We start from the raw sequence: 17,817 nt of genomic DNA, 5'->3' as shown, positions 1-17,817 counted from the left end.
TGTTTAAAATGGGGTTTAAATTGTTTAATTGGTTTAGTTGCTTTGTAAACAAGAATCTGAGAATTTTACCTCAATTTGAAGAAGAGTTTTGTTTGTCTTGTTTTGACTAACATTCAGCATATATGTGGGGTTAAAAATACTGGGACATTACATAAATAACGTGATAAAACATTATACTAGATTACGCTCATGATGATTGGAGATATCAAATAACATAATTACTTACAAAAAACTCATTCTTTTGTATCTTTACTAGCAACTCGTGTAAATTAGAATAACAATTTATACGGTTCAATGTTATATTTTTCACCAATCTGTTCAGTTCTGTAGTATCTATTTTAGGACCTAGAAATACAATAACATGTAGGAAAAGTTTATTTTAATGTTTATAATTGTATGCATGATGTATTTGAGCGACATATTTTTAAAGGTGTTGAAGTAACAAGTGTAAATTCAAAGAAACATAAATGTGATTTCACATTTTGTTGAGTTTAGTACAATGGAAAATGGTACAAGTAAAAAAGATCTTTCTTTCGATGACATTTATGACTGGAGTATAAAAAAAGCAAAAACGTACTGCGACCAAACAGTTTTAAAACAGGAGTATCCAGGGGATGGTAAGTATATATAATTTTTTATGTTTTTTTTTTCAACTCTGGAAGGATATAATGGTTTTTTTTATATTCAAAAGTGCTAGTTTATTGTTATAGGTCACGTAAAACGTAACACCCTTACCTATGTATTAATTTGATCAAGTTTAATCCATTTAAAAGTTGAATTGTAGATGTCCAAAAAATGCACTAAACGGCTGGAAAATCGTATTTGCTGATGCGGTACACATGTGCACAAACTACATTAATTGGTCGAGTGCTTGGTAGATCGTCTTGTGCCAAAACATATCATTTCTTCATCACTTTTTTTTGTGCTTTTTTCGGGCAATTTTTATTATATATGCTGAGAAAAACTTCGTTGTGAAAACTGAACAGAATGTGTTTAATAATTAGAATATTTGGTTAATAAATCCAGATAATTTTATCAATTATATAAAACGATCCTAGGAAATCCAGTAAGAACCCATGGCCTATATGTAATTTATTATTTGAGAATATTGAAGATTGAACGGTATCCTGTTTCATTAAAATACCGAAAAGTAATCATTAAAAATTAATAAGTTAAGTCATTTTTGACTATTGCATCCCAACACATCCATAAAATTTTGTGTTTCTGGACACTATCTTGAAACTTCAAACAACCACATATACCAAACCTAAAGGACTTAAAACACAAGCAGCTGTACACAGAATTTGGATAAAAAGTTTAACGGATGGGTGGATAGATGGCTGTTTAGCGGATGTGTGGATGGATGGCTGTTTAACGGATGGGTTGATGGATGGCTGTTTAACGGATGGGTGGATAGATGGACGAGAGCATGGTAATATGATATGAATATAAACCCTGCATTTTACAAGACCGACACACAGCCGGATTTTTAATGTGCTAGTTCACAAGGTAACAGTCCCCAGGGAGACATGTCACCCTACCCGGAGACGTTATTCGGAAGTTGACTCCGACCCGACCAATCTTTGCTCTCCTAAATACCGCGTGCTTAGCGGTGAAGCAGCAAATATCAATGTTCAAGTCTAGATTCACGCGACCGGTGTTAATAGCCATTCCCCTCCCCCATAATAATAAGCAGTCTTATCTGGACGGCATATATAAAAATATATAAAGAAATCATATCCAAGGACACATCATTCAAACATTCCTATAACCATCCGACAAAACTCATTCTTCATGTGGACTTCAACTAGAACACGTGTTGACCATTGGGCCTTACGATCTACTAAAAAAAGTCCCGCAACACATACCAAGGGTTCACAGAGGAGAATAGATGTGATCACCACATCACACTATGCTTCATATATATATATATATATATATATATATATATAAATCATCTGGTATTGAATCTATGATGATACGATGATAGTGTGGTAACGAAAAATAATTAAAAGAATGGTTACTATCTTTAAATGAATGATTAATTTCCAAGTTACGTCGTCGACGTTAATAAAAGAGGGGGAAATGAGCTTCTTCTGCTACTAGAGGGGGAAAATAGGCTAGATCATGGTTTTCCCCCCATTACACTAAAGGGGAAAACTGGGATCATGACAATTTTTCCTGGGGAACTAGTTTTCCCCCGGAAAGATTGGCATGGGGGAAAATGGCTATAGGACATCGGGGTTTGAATCAACGACCTCCCATACTCGAGGTGAGCACGCTACCACGAGATCACCGAGTCGGTAAGAGAGTTTAAAGATGTGTGCCTCAAAAATCCATAATAATATTGTGGTGTAAGAATCATTATTTTTTTTACTCTCGAGATTTGCTATGTTTTATTTGGCATTTTAGATTTTATAGGACAAAGTTTTTATAAATTCATAATATTTAGCCTGTTTTACATGTAAAATGAATGCTTTCAAATATAATGATTTTTACGCGCAAATGTAGTGCATCGTAATGGACAAACACCAATGATACCTAATTTGTATATTATTACCAAACACAGACAATTTATATCAAATACTTTTTGAATCATTATTTGAACCTTTTTATCCATACGTTGTTGTAATACCAGATGTTACAAAATACAAAATCAAGGATATACCTGGAGGAATCATTTAAACAACCAGTAATCTGAATGTACATTAATTCTGCAATCTGTTAACTATTATCACTAATTTTAACAACTTTAACCAGTGTATGGCGTAGCTTTCTTTAAGGCAATGAGGCAACATTCTTGCCAAAGGTTGGACCTCAAAAACAAAGAGAATGAAAAAGAAAGATAAAATGTATTCCATTGTTTAGAGTGAGGATGGATCCAAACATTTTACTGTTCTACTCTTTACACATGCATTCCTCGTTATTGACTTTAAGACAGTAAAATAATTAGCCTTACTTCGTTTCATAAATATGACCATGGTTGATACAGATTTTTTAGGAACGGGCAAATTGTAGATCCTTAAATCACAGAATCTGTACAAAGCATTTTCGATGTGATCTTGTTTTTGTCAGCTATTTTTTTAAATTTTTTTTAGTTAAGACCTAATTGATCAATTTAACCAGCATAATAACATTAAATGTGCATTAGAATATCATCAATTCAAGATAAAAATTCTACAAATCCTGATTTTTCAAAACCAAGAGCTTTGCATCAATGTGAAACCACCCTAAGCCCCATTCTTTCCTTAAAAATAGAAAGAGAAGAGAAAACAACACGGCAAGTGAAATTTAAAGATGAAAACCACTACATAATCTATACTAAGACATTCAATTACAAATGAACACAAAGCTTAAATGTTAAAGTCCGGGAAACAAAAGTATACCAACCTGAAACAAATGGATAAATACTGTCATATTCCTGATACGATGAAATCCCTTTTAGGATTAGAGTTAATACAAGTTATCTGCACTAAAAGCCTACTAGTACCACAAGGTTCCAAGGTTAAAATATCTAAAACAATGTCAAGTAATTAAACATGAAATATAAATTAACAATTATAACTATCTATACGCAGTAAAATTTTATTAGAAATAAAATAAAATAGATTTTCCTATTTGTGTGATTGTTAACATTCCCCTTAAAGTAAAGTAGAAAGTGAAATAAGAACTATTATAGAATAATAATATTAAAAATATCAAGCTTGAAGTTGGGATTATGTTTTAGAACTGAAACATTTAAAACCTATAGAAAGTAAGGACAAGTTTATTTTTAGCATTGATAATAGGCCCTTGTAAACATGATTGAAGTTGTATGCATGTATCAATAATTGTTCACAAGCTTTGCTAACTGCATTACTTAATATTCCCTGTACATCTATTTTTGGACTTAAAATGTATCCGTTTTATTGCTTGAATTATCACACAGTACACGCATACTTAAAGCAATTATAATGATAAATTGTCCGTATAGCATTGAAATATATGCATCATTTTCAATATATTGAATGTTTTAGTGCACTCAAAATGAAACTTCAGATAAAATAAATAAAGTCTAATAATTTCAGATTTTGTAGATTACAAGCAAATTTGAATAATATGTATATAACCACTTTGATTAAGCTTTACTTTGCAGTATAACTAGTTGTAATCTGGTCCATTCGACACGTCATGTAAACTTTATGAAACTAAAACTTAATACCCGTGAAGTACATTATAAATGATTTATATCACCAAGTATACTTGCCGAAATCATGTATCAAATTGTCTTAAAAGCATGGTACACAATGTATATATATATACATGTTATGTACTAGTTGTATTGTTGTATAAATTATAATTGATACATAATTCATGTACAATTAACCAGTATTTTGCAAACCTAAATATCATAATTGGATAAAAGCAGAACAACCTGATGTAAAATGGCGTCTTATTCTGTGCTGATTAACAGAAATCTTGGCCATACACTGGCAAATTTTGCTCAGGTGAATTTCACATGTGAAACTCACCTCAAACGAGCTTGTACGTGAAACTCACGTGAAAATATTCACATGAATCTCTTGTGAAATTGTTCACGTGAATTTCACATGAACATAAAAAAAGGTATTGTTCATGTTTTTAATCAAATTTGAATAACTTTATTTTGAAAATTCACGTGAATTTCACGTGAAAAATTCATTTGATTTTCACATGAAATTTACGTGAGTTTCACATTAGATTCACGTGAAACTCATGTGAAATCAGTATACGTATAAGCTCGTTTGAGGTGAAATTCACGTGAATTTCACATGAGATTCACATGAATCTTAATTCACGTGAGTAAAATTACCCTGTGTAATACAAACTAAAAACGAAAACAACGCTTGCAGAAAACTTAGACTTGCATAATTATAATATCTTGGAAGTTCATGCAAATTAAGTATTTACAATAGACAAGACAGTGTATATATTCATCACAAATGAAACAACACAATCCAGCGGCTTTGTTAAGCACTGTGCGATTTGAACTTCTCCTTTTCATTGATTCCATTTGGTGCCCACATTTTTTCCCTTTCTTGTCCAAGTCTTTTCCGAGTGTATATCTTTCCTTCTAGACTACGCACTGTTGTGGTTGATGATTGTCATACAGATCTGTCTTAATGTGGTCAGAAGCTCACAAATGGCGACTAATAGGAAGGGTTGGCTCAGTCTCTATAGTTTCAGTCTATGTATATTTTGTGAAATTGTTTGTCTTTCGCTTTATTATGACATGGCTTTGTTAGTTTCTTTCGTGTTATGAGTTTTGAATGTCTCCTTGGTATCTCCTGACTCCTTTTAAACCTACAAACGCATTTTTATAGATGTGAGTAATTCCAACGATTAAAGAATTGATGGTTAGCTACATGTTATTTCCAAAGTATAGCTTCGATAATTCATTCTTAGATTTTTTCGTGTTTACTTTCTTTGAATTGAAGGTAATAAATATCCAAATATGCAAGAATAATATCAAAAACAAAGAAAAGTTAATACCTTGAAATACAATATTATTGTCACATCAATAATTGTGCATCGTCTGAAAATTCTTTGATCGTTGACCTCAATTATCTTTTATTCAAATGCATTTTTAGGCAGTCATTATCTAAAATAAAATACAAACAGCTGATACATTGTGTGACAGCTGATATTAAAAAAAATATATTTGTTGTGAAATATACTGTAAAATCTTACTATGATCTTAAAATGTAATTTTATTCCTTCGCATCGATATTCACGCCATCTTGGAATTATCACGTAACACATATAGGGTTCTCATTGGTTGCCTTATGATGTGGGAAAGATTCTATTGGCTAGAATGAGATATAGAATCGGGAACATTTTCTGGACAGGAGAAGATATTGATTTCGGAAAAAAATCAGTATGGGTATTCAAGATCCGATCCGATACCCGATTGCCCTCACCGGTTTACCTTGCTATATGTCGCGTCAAATTTATATTGATAAATAAGAGGAGGGACAAAGATGAACAATTTACTGAGTGGTCATCTTACTATATATTACTGCCAATGACCTCAAGAATTTTGTCAGAATACATGTGTTCCATGTTATAAAACCAAATGATATAGAAAAATCCAGCTCACCAAATAGCACTTGATACCCCCGAATTGTGCATTATAATTGTTGTGATAATGATGTGGAATATTAAGAAGGTATCTAATAACAAGTTAGTAAAAACATGCACGATGAACAGTATCCATATGCAAATAATTATTTCGTCAAAAATGACAGTTAAATGTACTAAAACTCTGGCACGATCGATAAACCATAAATTTTCAAAATACAAAGCAAATCTATATTCTCCTATACCAACAACATAGTAAAGTGTGTAATAAATTGATCAAAGCATACTAGATCTAGTGCATTACATGTAGAACAATACCTATTATTAATGTGACCGTCAAAGTCTCATAACTGTGGAATGACGAATCATTAATTTTCAAAATCAAACCATTATATGACATACCTCTGGAATGACGCAACTAAAAAATTTGAAAATCAAAATGAAGCTTTCTTCTTATTTTACGGTGATGTTGTTTACCGAGCCCGAAAATTTAGATACGATCCGAGTAAACTTATCAAACCTTTAAATAAACTGATTCTAAAAAGTTACCAATTCAACACTGTAATTAGATCTTTGAATATTGTTTTTATTGGTATAAATATTGATTTTGTTATCAGTCAATTAAAACCATACTAAATACTATTGTTATACACATATGCACATTCACGGTTCTACAATCTGTCGAAACCTATATTTTGGCATTGCACAAGGTCATGTTTTTCTCTGACTGACAATAACGTCTGTACACTAAATCCATTGGATGTTGGATATGCACTGATTGATATTTTAGTCTTAGATACATGATTATTTTGTAAGTTGTTATTGGCCTTGAACTAGCTGTCAGTAACTGCGAGTACTCTCAGATCTCAGATACTTTGTGTCTTTTTTGTTGTGAGGGATGTATAAATTCCCTGCCACGTCCGGTCTGTGTTTTTGTTAGATACTATTCGGCTTTGTATCGATCTGATGAGTTAAGCCGTTTTCAACTAATTTTATGGTTTGTTCTTATGTTGTATTGTAAAACTTCTGACCAAGGTTAGAGGTAGGGTTGGCGCCTTCAGATATGTTTAACCCCGCCACATGTGCCTGTCCCAAGTCAGGAGCCTGTAGTTCAGTGGTTGATTCATGTCTGTCATATTTGATTTTCGTAAATTGTTTTGTTATAAATTAGGCCGTAAGTTTTCTCAAATGAATTGTTTTCATATTTTTCATGTCGAAGCCGTTTAAAGCAGACTATACGGTATGGGTTTTTTCATTGTTGAAGGCCGTACGGTTGCCTATGATTGCTTACATCCACTTCATTTGAACTTTGGTGGATAGTTGTCTCATTGGCAATCACACCACATCTCCTAATTCTATATTCTATCAATCCTAACGTTCCTTTTATGTTTTGTGGAAATTGGCCAATTTGAGTTTTTATAGAAAATATTCATGGATGAATCACAATATACTATAATACATTCCATATAAGACGGACTTATAATAACACACTTATGAGTATATACACAAAGGAGATAACTAACACCTTTCTCATACTTAAGAAACCACATAAACCACATCTTACTTAAAAGTATGATACAGCGAAGCACTCCAAAGCTTTTAAGAAAGCTAAAACTTGTTATCCCTTTAATTTCAGAATGTCAAGATGTATTGGCCTTATTGGTGATGAGCCAAACACAATGCATTTGTTTCTATTTGAACTCTAAACTTTAACAAATAATTTGAGATTGTAATGCTTACGTCATCGTGCAAATTCTGCAACTACGAACAAGATATATTTCACTTAATCAAGGAAATCGTTTAGTAAATTTAAACAAAACAATGCTTATATGATAGAGAGTGGAAACGGGGAATGTGTCAAAAAGGCAACAACCCGACCAAAGAAGAAAAAACAGCGAAAACGTTTTTTTTTCTATTTAGTAAATGAACATTATAAAATAAAGTCGTCAAACCCTCTTTGAGTGTATTTCCGACAAATTAAGTTTGAAGGTCAAGGATGGAGAATTCCTTAGTTTGCAAGATCTCAGCACATTACATATCTATGCTTTTGAATGAAAATCATCCATGAAACATGCAGAACATGATACAAAAGTCCCTCAAAATATTATAGACGTATTTTAAATGAACATTTTCCTATTCAGAAATTCCAGTAAATATCGTAACACGGATTAAAATATATCTTTGAGTGACAATTATTGATGTTATTTTAGTGCTTAGTAAATTTTTGGACACAATTAACAATCAGCATGCTTATTGTAATAAAAACATCATATGACCGCTCACACAGTTATTGGGGGCCTCGGTGCGGTGGCCGAGTGGTCTAAGTAGTATCACTAGCCTGTCAACACTGAGGTTGTGAGTTTGAATCCTGCACGTGGCAGGTGCGCTCGACTCCAGTCTTAGTTGACTATAGTGTGTGATAACATTTTGTGAGGGAATTCGATGTTTGCTTTACCATGGTCCATTTCAACGCACTTTATTACAATACCACTATACCAATCAGAATGAATTTTTTTGCAGTGTTTTAAGGAATGATTTTACTTTGTATCCATGTATTATTTGTGAAACATTCAATGTTTTAAAAGGGCATATTTTCTGTATATTATAGTCAGTAATTATGTAGACTTTTGAAGCCCAAACTTTCTATTGCCTTAAATACGCAAATGAAAGATCCGAAAACTATACCAATATAGGACATGTTTTTGAAATTATAGCAAAATTTTTGGTTGACAAATTTTTATTAGTTATTGCAAAACATGAACATAGAATATCTGTCATTTTCTCCCTACCCAGTTTACCCCTATTACTGATGTGGACCACACATTGTTATTGAACCTTTCGCAATTTGATTGGATTACGTTATTATTAGTTTACCTTCAAACTGTTTATTTTTTCATACACGTATATTGATTAAATCAGAACATGCATAAATGTGCAGTAACTTAAATGACCTTCAAACTGGACACTGGACGAGTCCACATTATTTTTTTTTATCAATGAAACTAAAGGTATGAAAGGTAAGAATTGCCACTTCTTATATTTTCACAAAATTTTCCACATATAGAGAAGATAAATTATATTTTAATAGCCTATTCCGGAGAAAAAAGAGAAAATTTACAAATCAGACGTTTTATTCCATTAAACAAGTCATTTTTCGAAGAGAAATGCCGAAATACATATTACGCACGGCTACGCCAGGTAAAATTATTGTTTATCTTAACAAAAAAAAAACATTTTTCAGTCTCATTATAATAGGCGAGTGACAATTTTCAAAAAGACGCTTAGTTAACGACTTTAATGCACCCACCTAACATACGGCTAAATTATATATCATTCGAAAGCTTATTACCTGTACTTTAATTTTTGCCCGGTCGTCAATAATTCGTACGGTGCAATGTTTGTTAAATCAAGGTCAAAGGTCTAAACTGAGCATTCCAAATGTTTGCTATAATTACACAAAATGCCATTTTCAGGTACGTGTATGGCATTTTATTCTCTAAAATTGATCTAAACCTTATAAAACAAATTACCATGATTTCAAATCAAGTGCAAACTTAAATGTTGATTGTGCTATATTAACAAAAAATTGCATTTCTTGAAAAAACTTCCAAAAATGATAAAATTGCATTAAAATTTAAATGTTTTCTGAAATTTGAATATTTGTATGTCAAAAATAGAATAGATTTATTGTTTATGGACCGAGGGAATTGTTTCATCATTTTAAACTGCAGTTAATATGATGTAGGTCCAAATGCAGCCTTCTAATGAAGCTTTTGTAGTTGCCCCAAAAAACACCATCTGCAAATGGGGATCATTTAGCTTTTTTTTTTTGCTAGATAATATTGCTAATATCGTCAGATAATGATCAACCATATTTAAAAAAAAGATTATGGAAGAACTTTAAGGAACAAAAGAAGTATATTTGGTAAAAATTAGTTTCCCGATGTGGAAAGACATTTTACGAAAATTATGCTCGTTCAATGTTCGAAAGGTACCAAGCGCTTTTCAATGTCAAATCCGGCGAATTCCTTTTAATGTTAACCCATTATAATATACTTTGTTAGTTGTTTTATTAAATATGACTGAAAATTATTAATTCAGATTAATTAAGATTGAATAACCTTCATGAACAACTGTAATCACCATACTGGTTTATGTATTGTTCACACAATTCGGTATAGTGTTTTAAGAAGATTTGTTTGTCTGTCTTACTTTTTCGCCATGGTTATGCTGTCATCTGTTTTTCTTCGACCATGGTTTGAGACTGCCTCATTAATATTTTATCCCTTCTTTCAATCAAAGAAAAGAAAACCATAAATTTCAAAGCTGAGCGAAAAAAGACAACAGAACTTAAAACTCAGATATTGATGCAAAAAATAAGTTAGTAAAACAACATAAATTACCGAACTTCAAGTGAAATTTCAAAACAGAAAGTCTCTTATCACATATCAAAACCAAAAGCTGAAACACATCAAACGATTGGAAAACATTTGTGATAGACCTCGTAGTTCTCTCTCCATCTCTGTCTATCTTTATATGATATAGCGGAAATGTATAGGAATCATCTTGTCCTTACGTCCTTTTTTCTTTTGTTCTTTCCATTCACATATCCATATGTAAGTCTCAAAATTGTAATGAGCAATATTCCTTCGACATTGCTTGGCAGAATTATGGAAGTTCAAAGTGCACATATGGAGGTTATACGTGAAGGGATTTGTTTCATAATAGACATATTCAAATAGCGCTAAAAACAGTAATCGCTTGAAATTTACCAGAACATGCCTGCTTTCAAGCTATCTCATTAAGTTAACCCAAATCTTATTAAAATGTAGTTCTCTGATTTCGTTATTCTCATGCGATATATGAGCAGGCGAGTCGTGATTGATCTTAATTTTAGTTAGATTGTTTTAACCCATGTTTTTAACACTTATACATAACATTTTGTACGTTTTTTTCATGTCAACTTATACCACTTATTATTGTTGTGAGATCTTCGCACCATTAGATACTTGAACCGAAAAAATATGAAAATAAAGTGAGAAAATCGCAAAAAGTCGCTGTCAGATCAATAGCAGAGGGCTCAGTGCACAATAAATATCCACGAACATAATTTAAGACCAGATGACATAAAAGCAATTAAAAACACTGGATTTAATACAACCACATTTTTTTCATTTCTCACAATTGTATAGATATTTTAGAATAAAATAAATTCATTTTAACCATATGTATTCTTAATATACATGTACTATCTTTAATATGCCAATGATCAACCAATGCTTAATAGATGATCTACAAAAAATAGTAGATCGTGCTCTTTTTTTTTAAATGCCTAAAATAAAAAAAATATGTGGCAAATCTACATTGAAATTTTAATGCAAAATCATGGCCAATTAAATTTGAAATAAAAGTGGTTCAAATGCATTTATATTTTTGTTTCTATTAAGAAACTTTACTTGTAACATTTAGCTGAAGTAAACATGAACATCAACACTGCTGTGTTTGGTTAGAGGTTGCCTACTTTTACAAAAGGTGATCAATGCTGATTGGTATATTTGTGTTGTGACACCTACACAGTAACTTCGTCCTTGATACTAATAGCTATAACTAATGTATTGTTGATGGGGATTGCCAGTTTTCCTTCCGAAGGTCGGTGGTTCCTTGGGCATTCCATTGGCCTAAACCATTTAAAACTGATCGCCGCAAAATACTTTAGAAGCCAAATGTGCTAAACCGAAAATTGCGTCAAACACCAACAATCAATCAATCATCTTTATATTAAAATGTATTTATATGTAAACTATTCAGGGAGTAAATTTGATTAATGGATATGAATGTATTGTTATTGCGAATTGCTAGATTTCCCAATTCAAAAATTAATGTAAGTAAATATAATTGCGAGGGTCTCAATTTATTTACAAGAAATTACATACTTGGATAGGATTAAATATATTGGCCAGGCATGAAGAACATTTCAGTGGCTAGCTTATAATAGTTTTCACTTCCTCATTCAATGCAAGATGCAGTATAAGCAACCAAGAAAACATACACATATTGAAATATTGAATTATCAAAGTTTCGCTCCCAAACTTTTCCCTAAATGCACGAATTTTCTGTGTATTCTATCCTTTAACATTTTTGCACTTTTAAAATTTGTGTTTTTCAACATAATATCGACTACATACAAATTGTTTTAACAAAGAACAGCTTAAAAAAGCTATTTTCTTGCAGATGGCGGTATTTTGGGCAACTGCATGGTTGTTAGAATTGGCTGTTTAATTAACAAAAAGCGTAATTGCAGTAATTTAATGATGTCAAAAACATCCTTAGCACTAAATAAAATATGTTATTTAGTTTCATGGTGAATAACAGTTGAATCACAGACATAAAATTTGATTTTCATGCATTTTTGTCATTTTCAATGGAATTTCTGGAAAACAGCGCTATTTATTAAAAATCCGACATTAATATTTCAAATTACTTTTGATAAGTTACTATTAACATCTGTTCTAACAGATTTACATATGTCCATACAAAATATCATTATTCAGAAGACAGAATATGCAAAAAATGCTGACTTCTTGTAAAATTAGAAGTTGTCCGTCCTTGACCTTTCGTTGTGATTTGACAGAAACTGCACCATACGAATTTTTGACGACCGGTCAAAAAAGGTAGTGCAGATGATGTGCTTTCGAATGGTATATGATTAAGCCGTATGTTAGGTGGGTGCATTAAAAATAAAATTTTATGGTTAATGTCACTCTTCTATAATGTTATAATTACAATTAATCCCAAACAAAAGGAGTCAGTAAATAAAGTCAAAATATGTCCGATCTGCCTATTTTTGGACATCAAAATTTAATACGATCGTTTTAAGGTCATTTCGTCTACCCCCTCATAAAATCTTGTTAGACACTTTATAGGATTGTCAGTTTTCCTACCGAAGGTCGGTGGTTTTCTCCTAGTACTCCGGCTTCCTCCGCCAATAAAAAGTGATTTTTGTTTGTTTATCTGTCTATCTATGAATTTATATTTTTATGGGGAAAATAAATTTTGGAAGGATATTTTGAATTATCTGACAAGTGCAGAAATGTCGAAATCAGTTGTTCAGAATTTGTTTCTTGACTTGATAAAAGTTGAAAATTGAGATAAAAATTATTGCTTCCATTTGATTTCTAAATAAAATTATTTTCCATTTATAATAAAATTTGTAGATAAAAAAAATACCTATATATAAAAATAAGATGTGGTATGATTTCCAATGAGACAACTCACCACACCACAAGAGACCAAATGACATGCACATTAATTAATAACTATAGGTCACCGTACGACCTTCAGATTGTATTTTAGAAGGTGTGCTGGATAAGGTTCTGTATTGTCTTGTTTAACGGGAATGACAATTCAAAATGCTATATGAGTCCAAATACAAAAGACAAAATATTTTATACCCTTAAATTACATTAACTTTTTGTATTTTATCCATTTTATTTATAAACAAATTATAGGTCCCCGATTTTGTTTTACAGCATAAACCATTGAAGTCATGTGACATAAGTAAGAAACATAGAAAAAAATGAGATAATGAATAAGATGTCAATGCCGATACAGTCAAAACGGCACGCTTATAATTTTCCTTTTCGATGTTTTTATTTCAAATGTAGTGTATAAGATTACGACTTTGTACAACGCTAAAAAAGTATCAACAGGATGTAGCACCATAAGTGTTCATTGCATATGTTGCTTCAATGTGCATATTCAGGACGAGAAGATGAATATGAACCCGATTTTGTATTAGACAGACATGCTGGTCCATTTTTTTTTACAACACATTATTGTGGCTCCGTACCGACAATCTTTGCTCTTACTCCTAAATATCACTTGCTTAGCAGAGAGGCAGCCAATCTTTGACCTGGAGTGGCTGAGGATCAAAAACAAGATCTCCTGCACTCGAGACGAGCACGCTACCACAAGACACCGAGGCGGATATGAATATTGATAAAGATACGCACACATGATCAAGTATATTCAAAACCTTTGAAACAAGAATTTGTGACTCAGTATACATTGTAAGACACCGTGTCCCCTCACGTTATCTCATAACCATGTTTAGTGAACCACTTAATTCGGGTCAAAGCCGAATTTGGTATATGATTAATTAGTGTTTCCCCCAAGCATGTTTAGCATGGATAGACGCCATGCCCTTTTTAAATGACGCCATGCCCTTTTTTTGTCTTACTAAATGACGCCATGCCCTTTTTCCACTTCTTTGGATGACGCCATTGTCTCAAAAATGCACTTTCTTCCTGCCTTCATGTTTCTGACAAGTTAATGACCCTCGGCTTATTAACATTTACAACAGGTGTTATAAAGTTGTGATTACAGTTAATCCGCTTATCGCCATTGGATGGGTCACTTATCCGTTAATTATTAATAAACCTCATAATTAACCCCCATAATAATCTCCCGCAGTAAAATCAGTCAGTCGGCATTTTAATTTCAATATTTCTCAAGACCAACGACCACAATTTGCAGTTCGTTTGTCGCAGTTTCGTCATTTGAACAAAATTGTTTTCCCCCCGGACAGTTTGCTTTTTAATTCTAATATTTCTAAAACGATCACAATTTGCAGTTTGGTTGTCATTGTTTCGTCAAATGATCGTATTTTCGTGATCTTTGGTATAAAACGTTCAATTTCGATTAAAAAGATAGAACTTTATTCAAAACGTTCAGAAAAGTTTTCACGAGTCAAACAGGTGCTTCCTTTACTGTTTACGATATACTGCGCATGCGTGAACGTATTCCTCTGAATTTATAGACACTAAAACGTAAAATACGAAATAAATTTAGTTTAAAATAAATGAGAGAGACAAATATAGTTCTAACTAAGCAAATCAAATTCAAAAAGTGATAATTTACTGCCTTTTTTTAAAAAACGAACCAATCCGTAGATGAATCCGGATTCATTCTGAATTTATTATCTACTTGTCACTTCCCGTTTACATTTCATTTGTAAATCGAAAGTAAACGTGATCAATTCTCGATTAATTTACATGTTACAGTTATTAGAATCGTTCCAATAAGAATTTGTACAATTCCCATAGGAATGAATTCTAAATATCGATCTAAACGTTTTATAAGGATATTGATTATGCAGTGCAATAGTCTTACAAAGTTCTACAAGTTCATTTATACTGTGAATCCTGGTTTAAAAAAAGGGGTCCAACTTTTGTTTATCAGGACTGTCCCCTGAAACTAATTGAAGTGAAATTTTGAACTAGATTTTCAGATCTTATATCCTAATCTTCATATTCAAGTGCCACATCAGTCAAATCATGTAATTACTTCCTAGTAAATTTATGCCTTAGTCCTTCAAAGTCTGACAAAGATGTATAGCTAGTAATATACATACATCCTTGGTCCCTTGCTCTTGCTCGAAATAATGTTGATTTTCATCTTTATTTAAAGATGCATATACAATATCATTTTGAAACAATACACTTGCTATCTTGAGTTCTGATTCCATCAACAACTGCCAGTCCATACTTTACCAATGCAATATGACAATTTATTGCCTTTCTTGTTTTCAGCATACTGTAGGTGCCCTTTTGTTAATTTTCCATACACTGTAGGTGCCCTTTTTATTAATTTTTGCGCGCTCTAGATGCCCTTTTTCAATTAAGTTACCATGCCCTTTTTGTGTGATAGGGGAAACACTCGATTTGAAAGTTTTATGAACGGCATGGACGAACGAACGGATGCATCGACCAGAAAATCTAATATCCTATCAAATGTTGCTCATAAAACTAAAAGGATCGTACTTAACAAAACTCCAATCAAATATTCCATACAATGTCATGTCCGTTTTTCAGACGTATTTGTATAAGTTAAATGCCAAACATTTCATAAAAACAATTTGTGAGCAATGACTTTAAAATACACATACAGACTCTTCCTAGAACCTATGCATCATTATGATTAAAGACAAGAAGTAAAACAATAACCGATTTAGTAAATTGTAATCATTTTTCCCCTCATAACCATTTGATAAAATTCTACGGAAAGATAACAAAGCACTTTCAGATAGATTGATCAGTAATCAGAATGTCTATACCTGACAAAAGTATCTTAAAATAAATTACTAGTATAGAAACATGCTAAAAAAACAAAAAGAAGTAAGTCGTGTACACCTTTTACATTCCCGGTGTGTTTGAAACTCTGTTTAACCTTATAACTTATAAATCAAAAATGAGAATATTATCTAGTTTCAGACTTCATTATTTTTATTTTTAAAAACTTAATTTTGATTTAGTAGTTTTAAGAAATCACCTTTTGGCAACTAAATACATGGGTCAAGTGAAATGACAAAGTAATGATCGGTGTATTTGATTACCCATAACTGGAGTAACTATTCCCTTGAAAGGTTGTTGTCAATAAATTCATCGAGAATTTAATAACAAAATATGTAAAGATTTTAAATAGCAGATTTGGTTAATATTTAAATTACATCAATTCCAACAAAGTATGTGTATTCAATGAGCAAAAAGCTCATTTAGTCTATGTTCCCCTCCCAATGCAAAAGGCCGAGATACGCTTAGATAGGTTGGTTATGTTGATTAATGTCATTTTATCTCTGTTGAACATGTTTGGTTACATAAACTTTTATCATAAATATTATATATAATTTATTCATTTTGAACGTTTCAGCTATGCATCATGACTTTTATCAGTAATTAACTTATTATACTGTATTCATCTAATATAAGTCGAATAAGACGTCAATTAAATATACATTTCTTCTCTCAGCGGGATTTGAACTCATGCTACTGAGACATCTTGACAGGGTGATAACAACATCCAAGCTATGTCATCTACCCTATAATAATTACTTATTTATTTATAATTATTTATAATTTATCAAAAAATATTGCTAGGGATTTTGTAAAATGTAAAATCCCTTAATATCTGCTTAAACCATATAAATGTATCAAAAATGTACTTTTTTCTAACAGATATTACCGATTAAAACTACATGTATGTTTAATAGTGATTATGAACGAAAGGCGTCTTTTCAAAGATTAACATACTAAGATATGCATGATATAGTTTGGATGACGTCTAATATTACATTTTGTACTTCTATGCAGTTTAAGTAGTAATAATTTTGTATGACTTCAACCGAAATAAGTGAACACAGGAAAAAAAATTGTCTAAATTAGTAACATCTATTTTATCAGCAACCAAAGCAGGGCATCAAAGTAATTGTTAAGCTACCTATTCTAGAGGCGGCGTTTATCAGATGTGGATACATGTACTAAAAAATTCCAAAGATCTGTTACAGTACATACAATTTAAGACTCTTTCATCTTGCAAAAGTATTTAAACATTTGACTTTTCTACACTTATCACAAGTTTTAGGGAGGGATACATCGTACTTTGTACAAAATCACTCTGTTTGAATGACGTGTTTTTCATCAAACAATCGGCATTCCCTTGGGAAACCAACTGTGCTCCTTTTCTTGTCGACTTGTTCCTTTATTCATATGAAGCAGACTTCATACAGGAGCTTCTTAGGAAGAATGAAAAGAAGCTATCATTATCTTTTACTTCATTTTCCGCTATATAGATGATGTCCTCTCACTAAATAATTCAAAGTTTGGTGACTATGTTGAACGCATCTTTCCCATCGAAATTGAAATAAAGGATACAACAGATACA

General features: G+C 31.9%; 1 protein-coding gene across 1 annotated transcript in view; it reads left to right on the top strand.

Annotated features, from left to right (window-relative positions):
• Window positions 1–340: 340 nt before the first annotated feature.
• Window positions 341–17,817, top strand: part of LOC127730447 (calcitonin gene-related peptide type 1 receptor-like) — a 73,594-nt gene continuing 56,117 nt past the window's right edge. The window contains exon 1 of the mRNA XM_052238875.1: window positions 341–617. Within this exon, the coding sequence (XP_052094835.1) occupies window positions 500–617 (118 nt within the window). The 5' untranslated portion in view covers window positions 341–499. The remainder of the gene's footprint in view (window positions 618–17,817) is intronic.

The sequence above is a fragment of the Mytilus californianus genome, unplaced genomic scaffold (assembly GCF_021869535.1).
Source record: "Mytilus californianus isolate M0D057914Y unplaced genomic scaffold, xbMytCali1.0.p SCAF_2, whole genome shotgun sequence".
Lineage (NCBI taxonomy): Eukaryota > Metazoa > Mollusca > Bivalvia > Mytilida > Mytilidae > Mytilus > Mytilus californianus.
The sequence above is the reverse complement of the archived record's forward strand: the minus strand, read 5'-3'. Positions and strand labels throughout refer to the sequence as shown.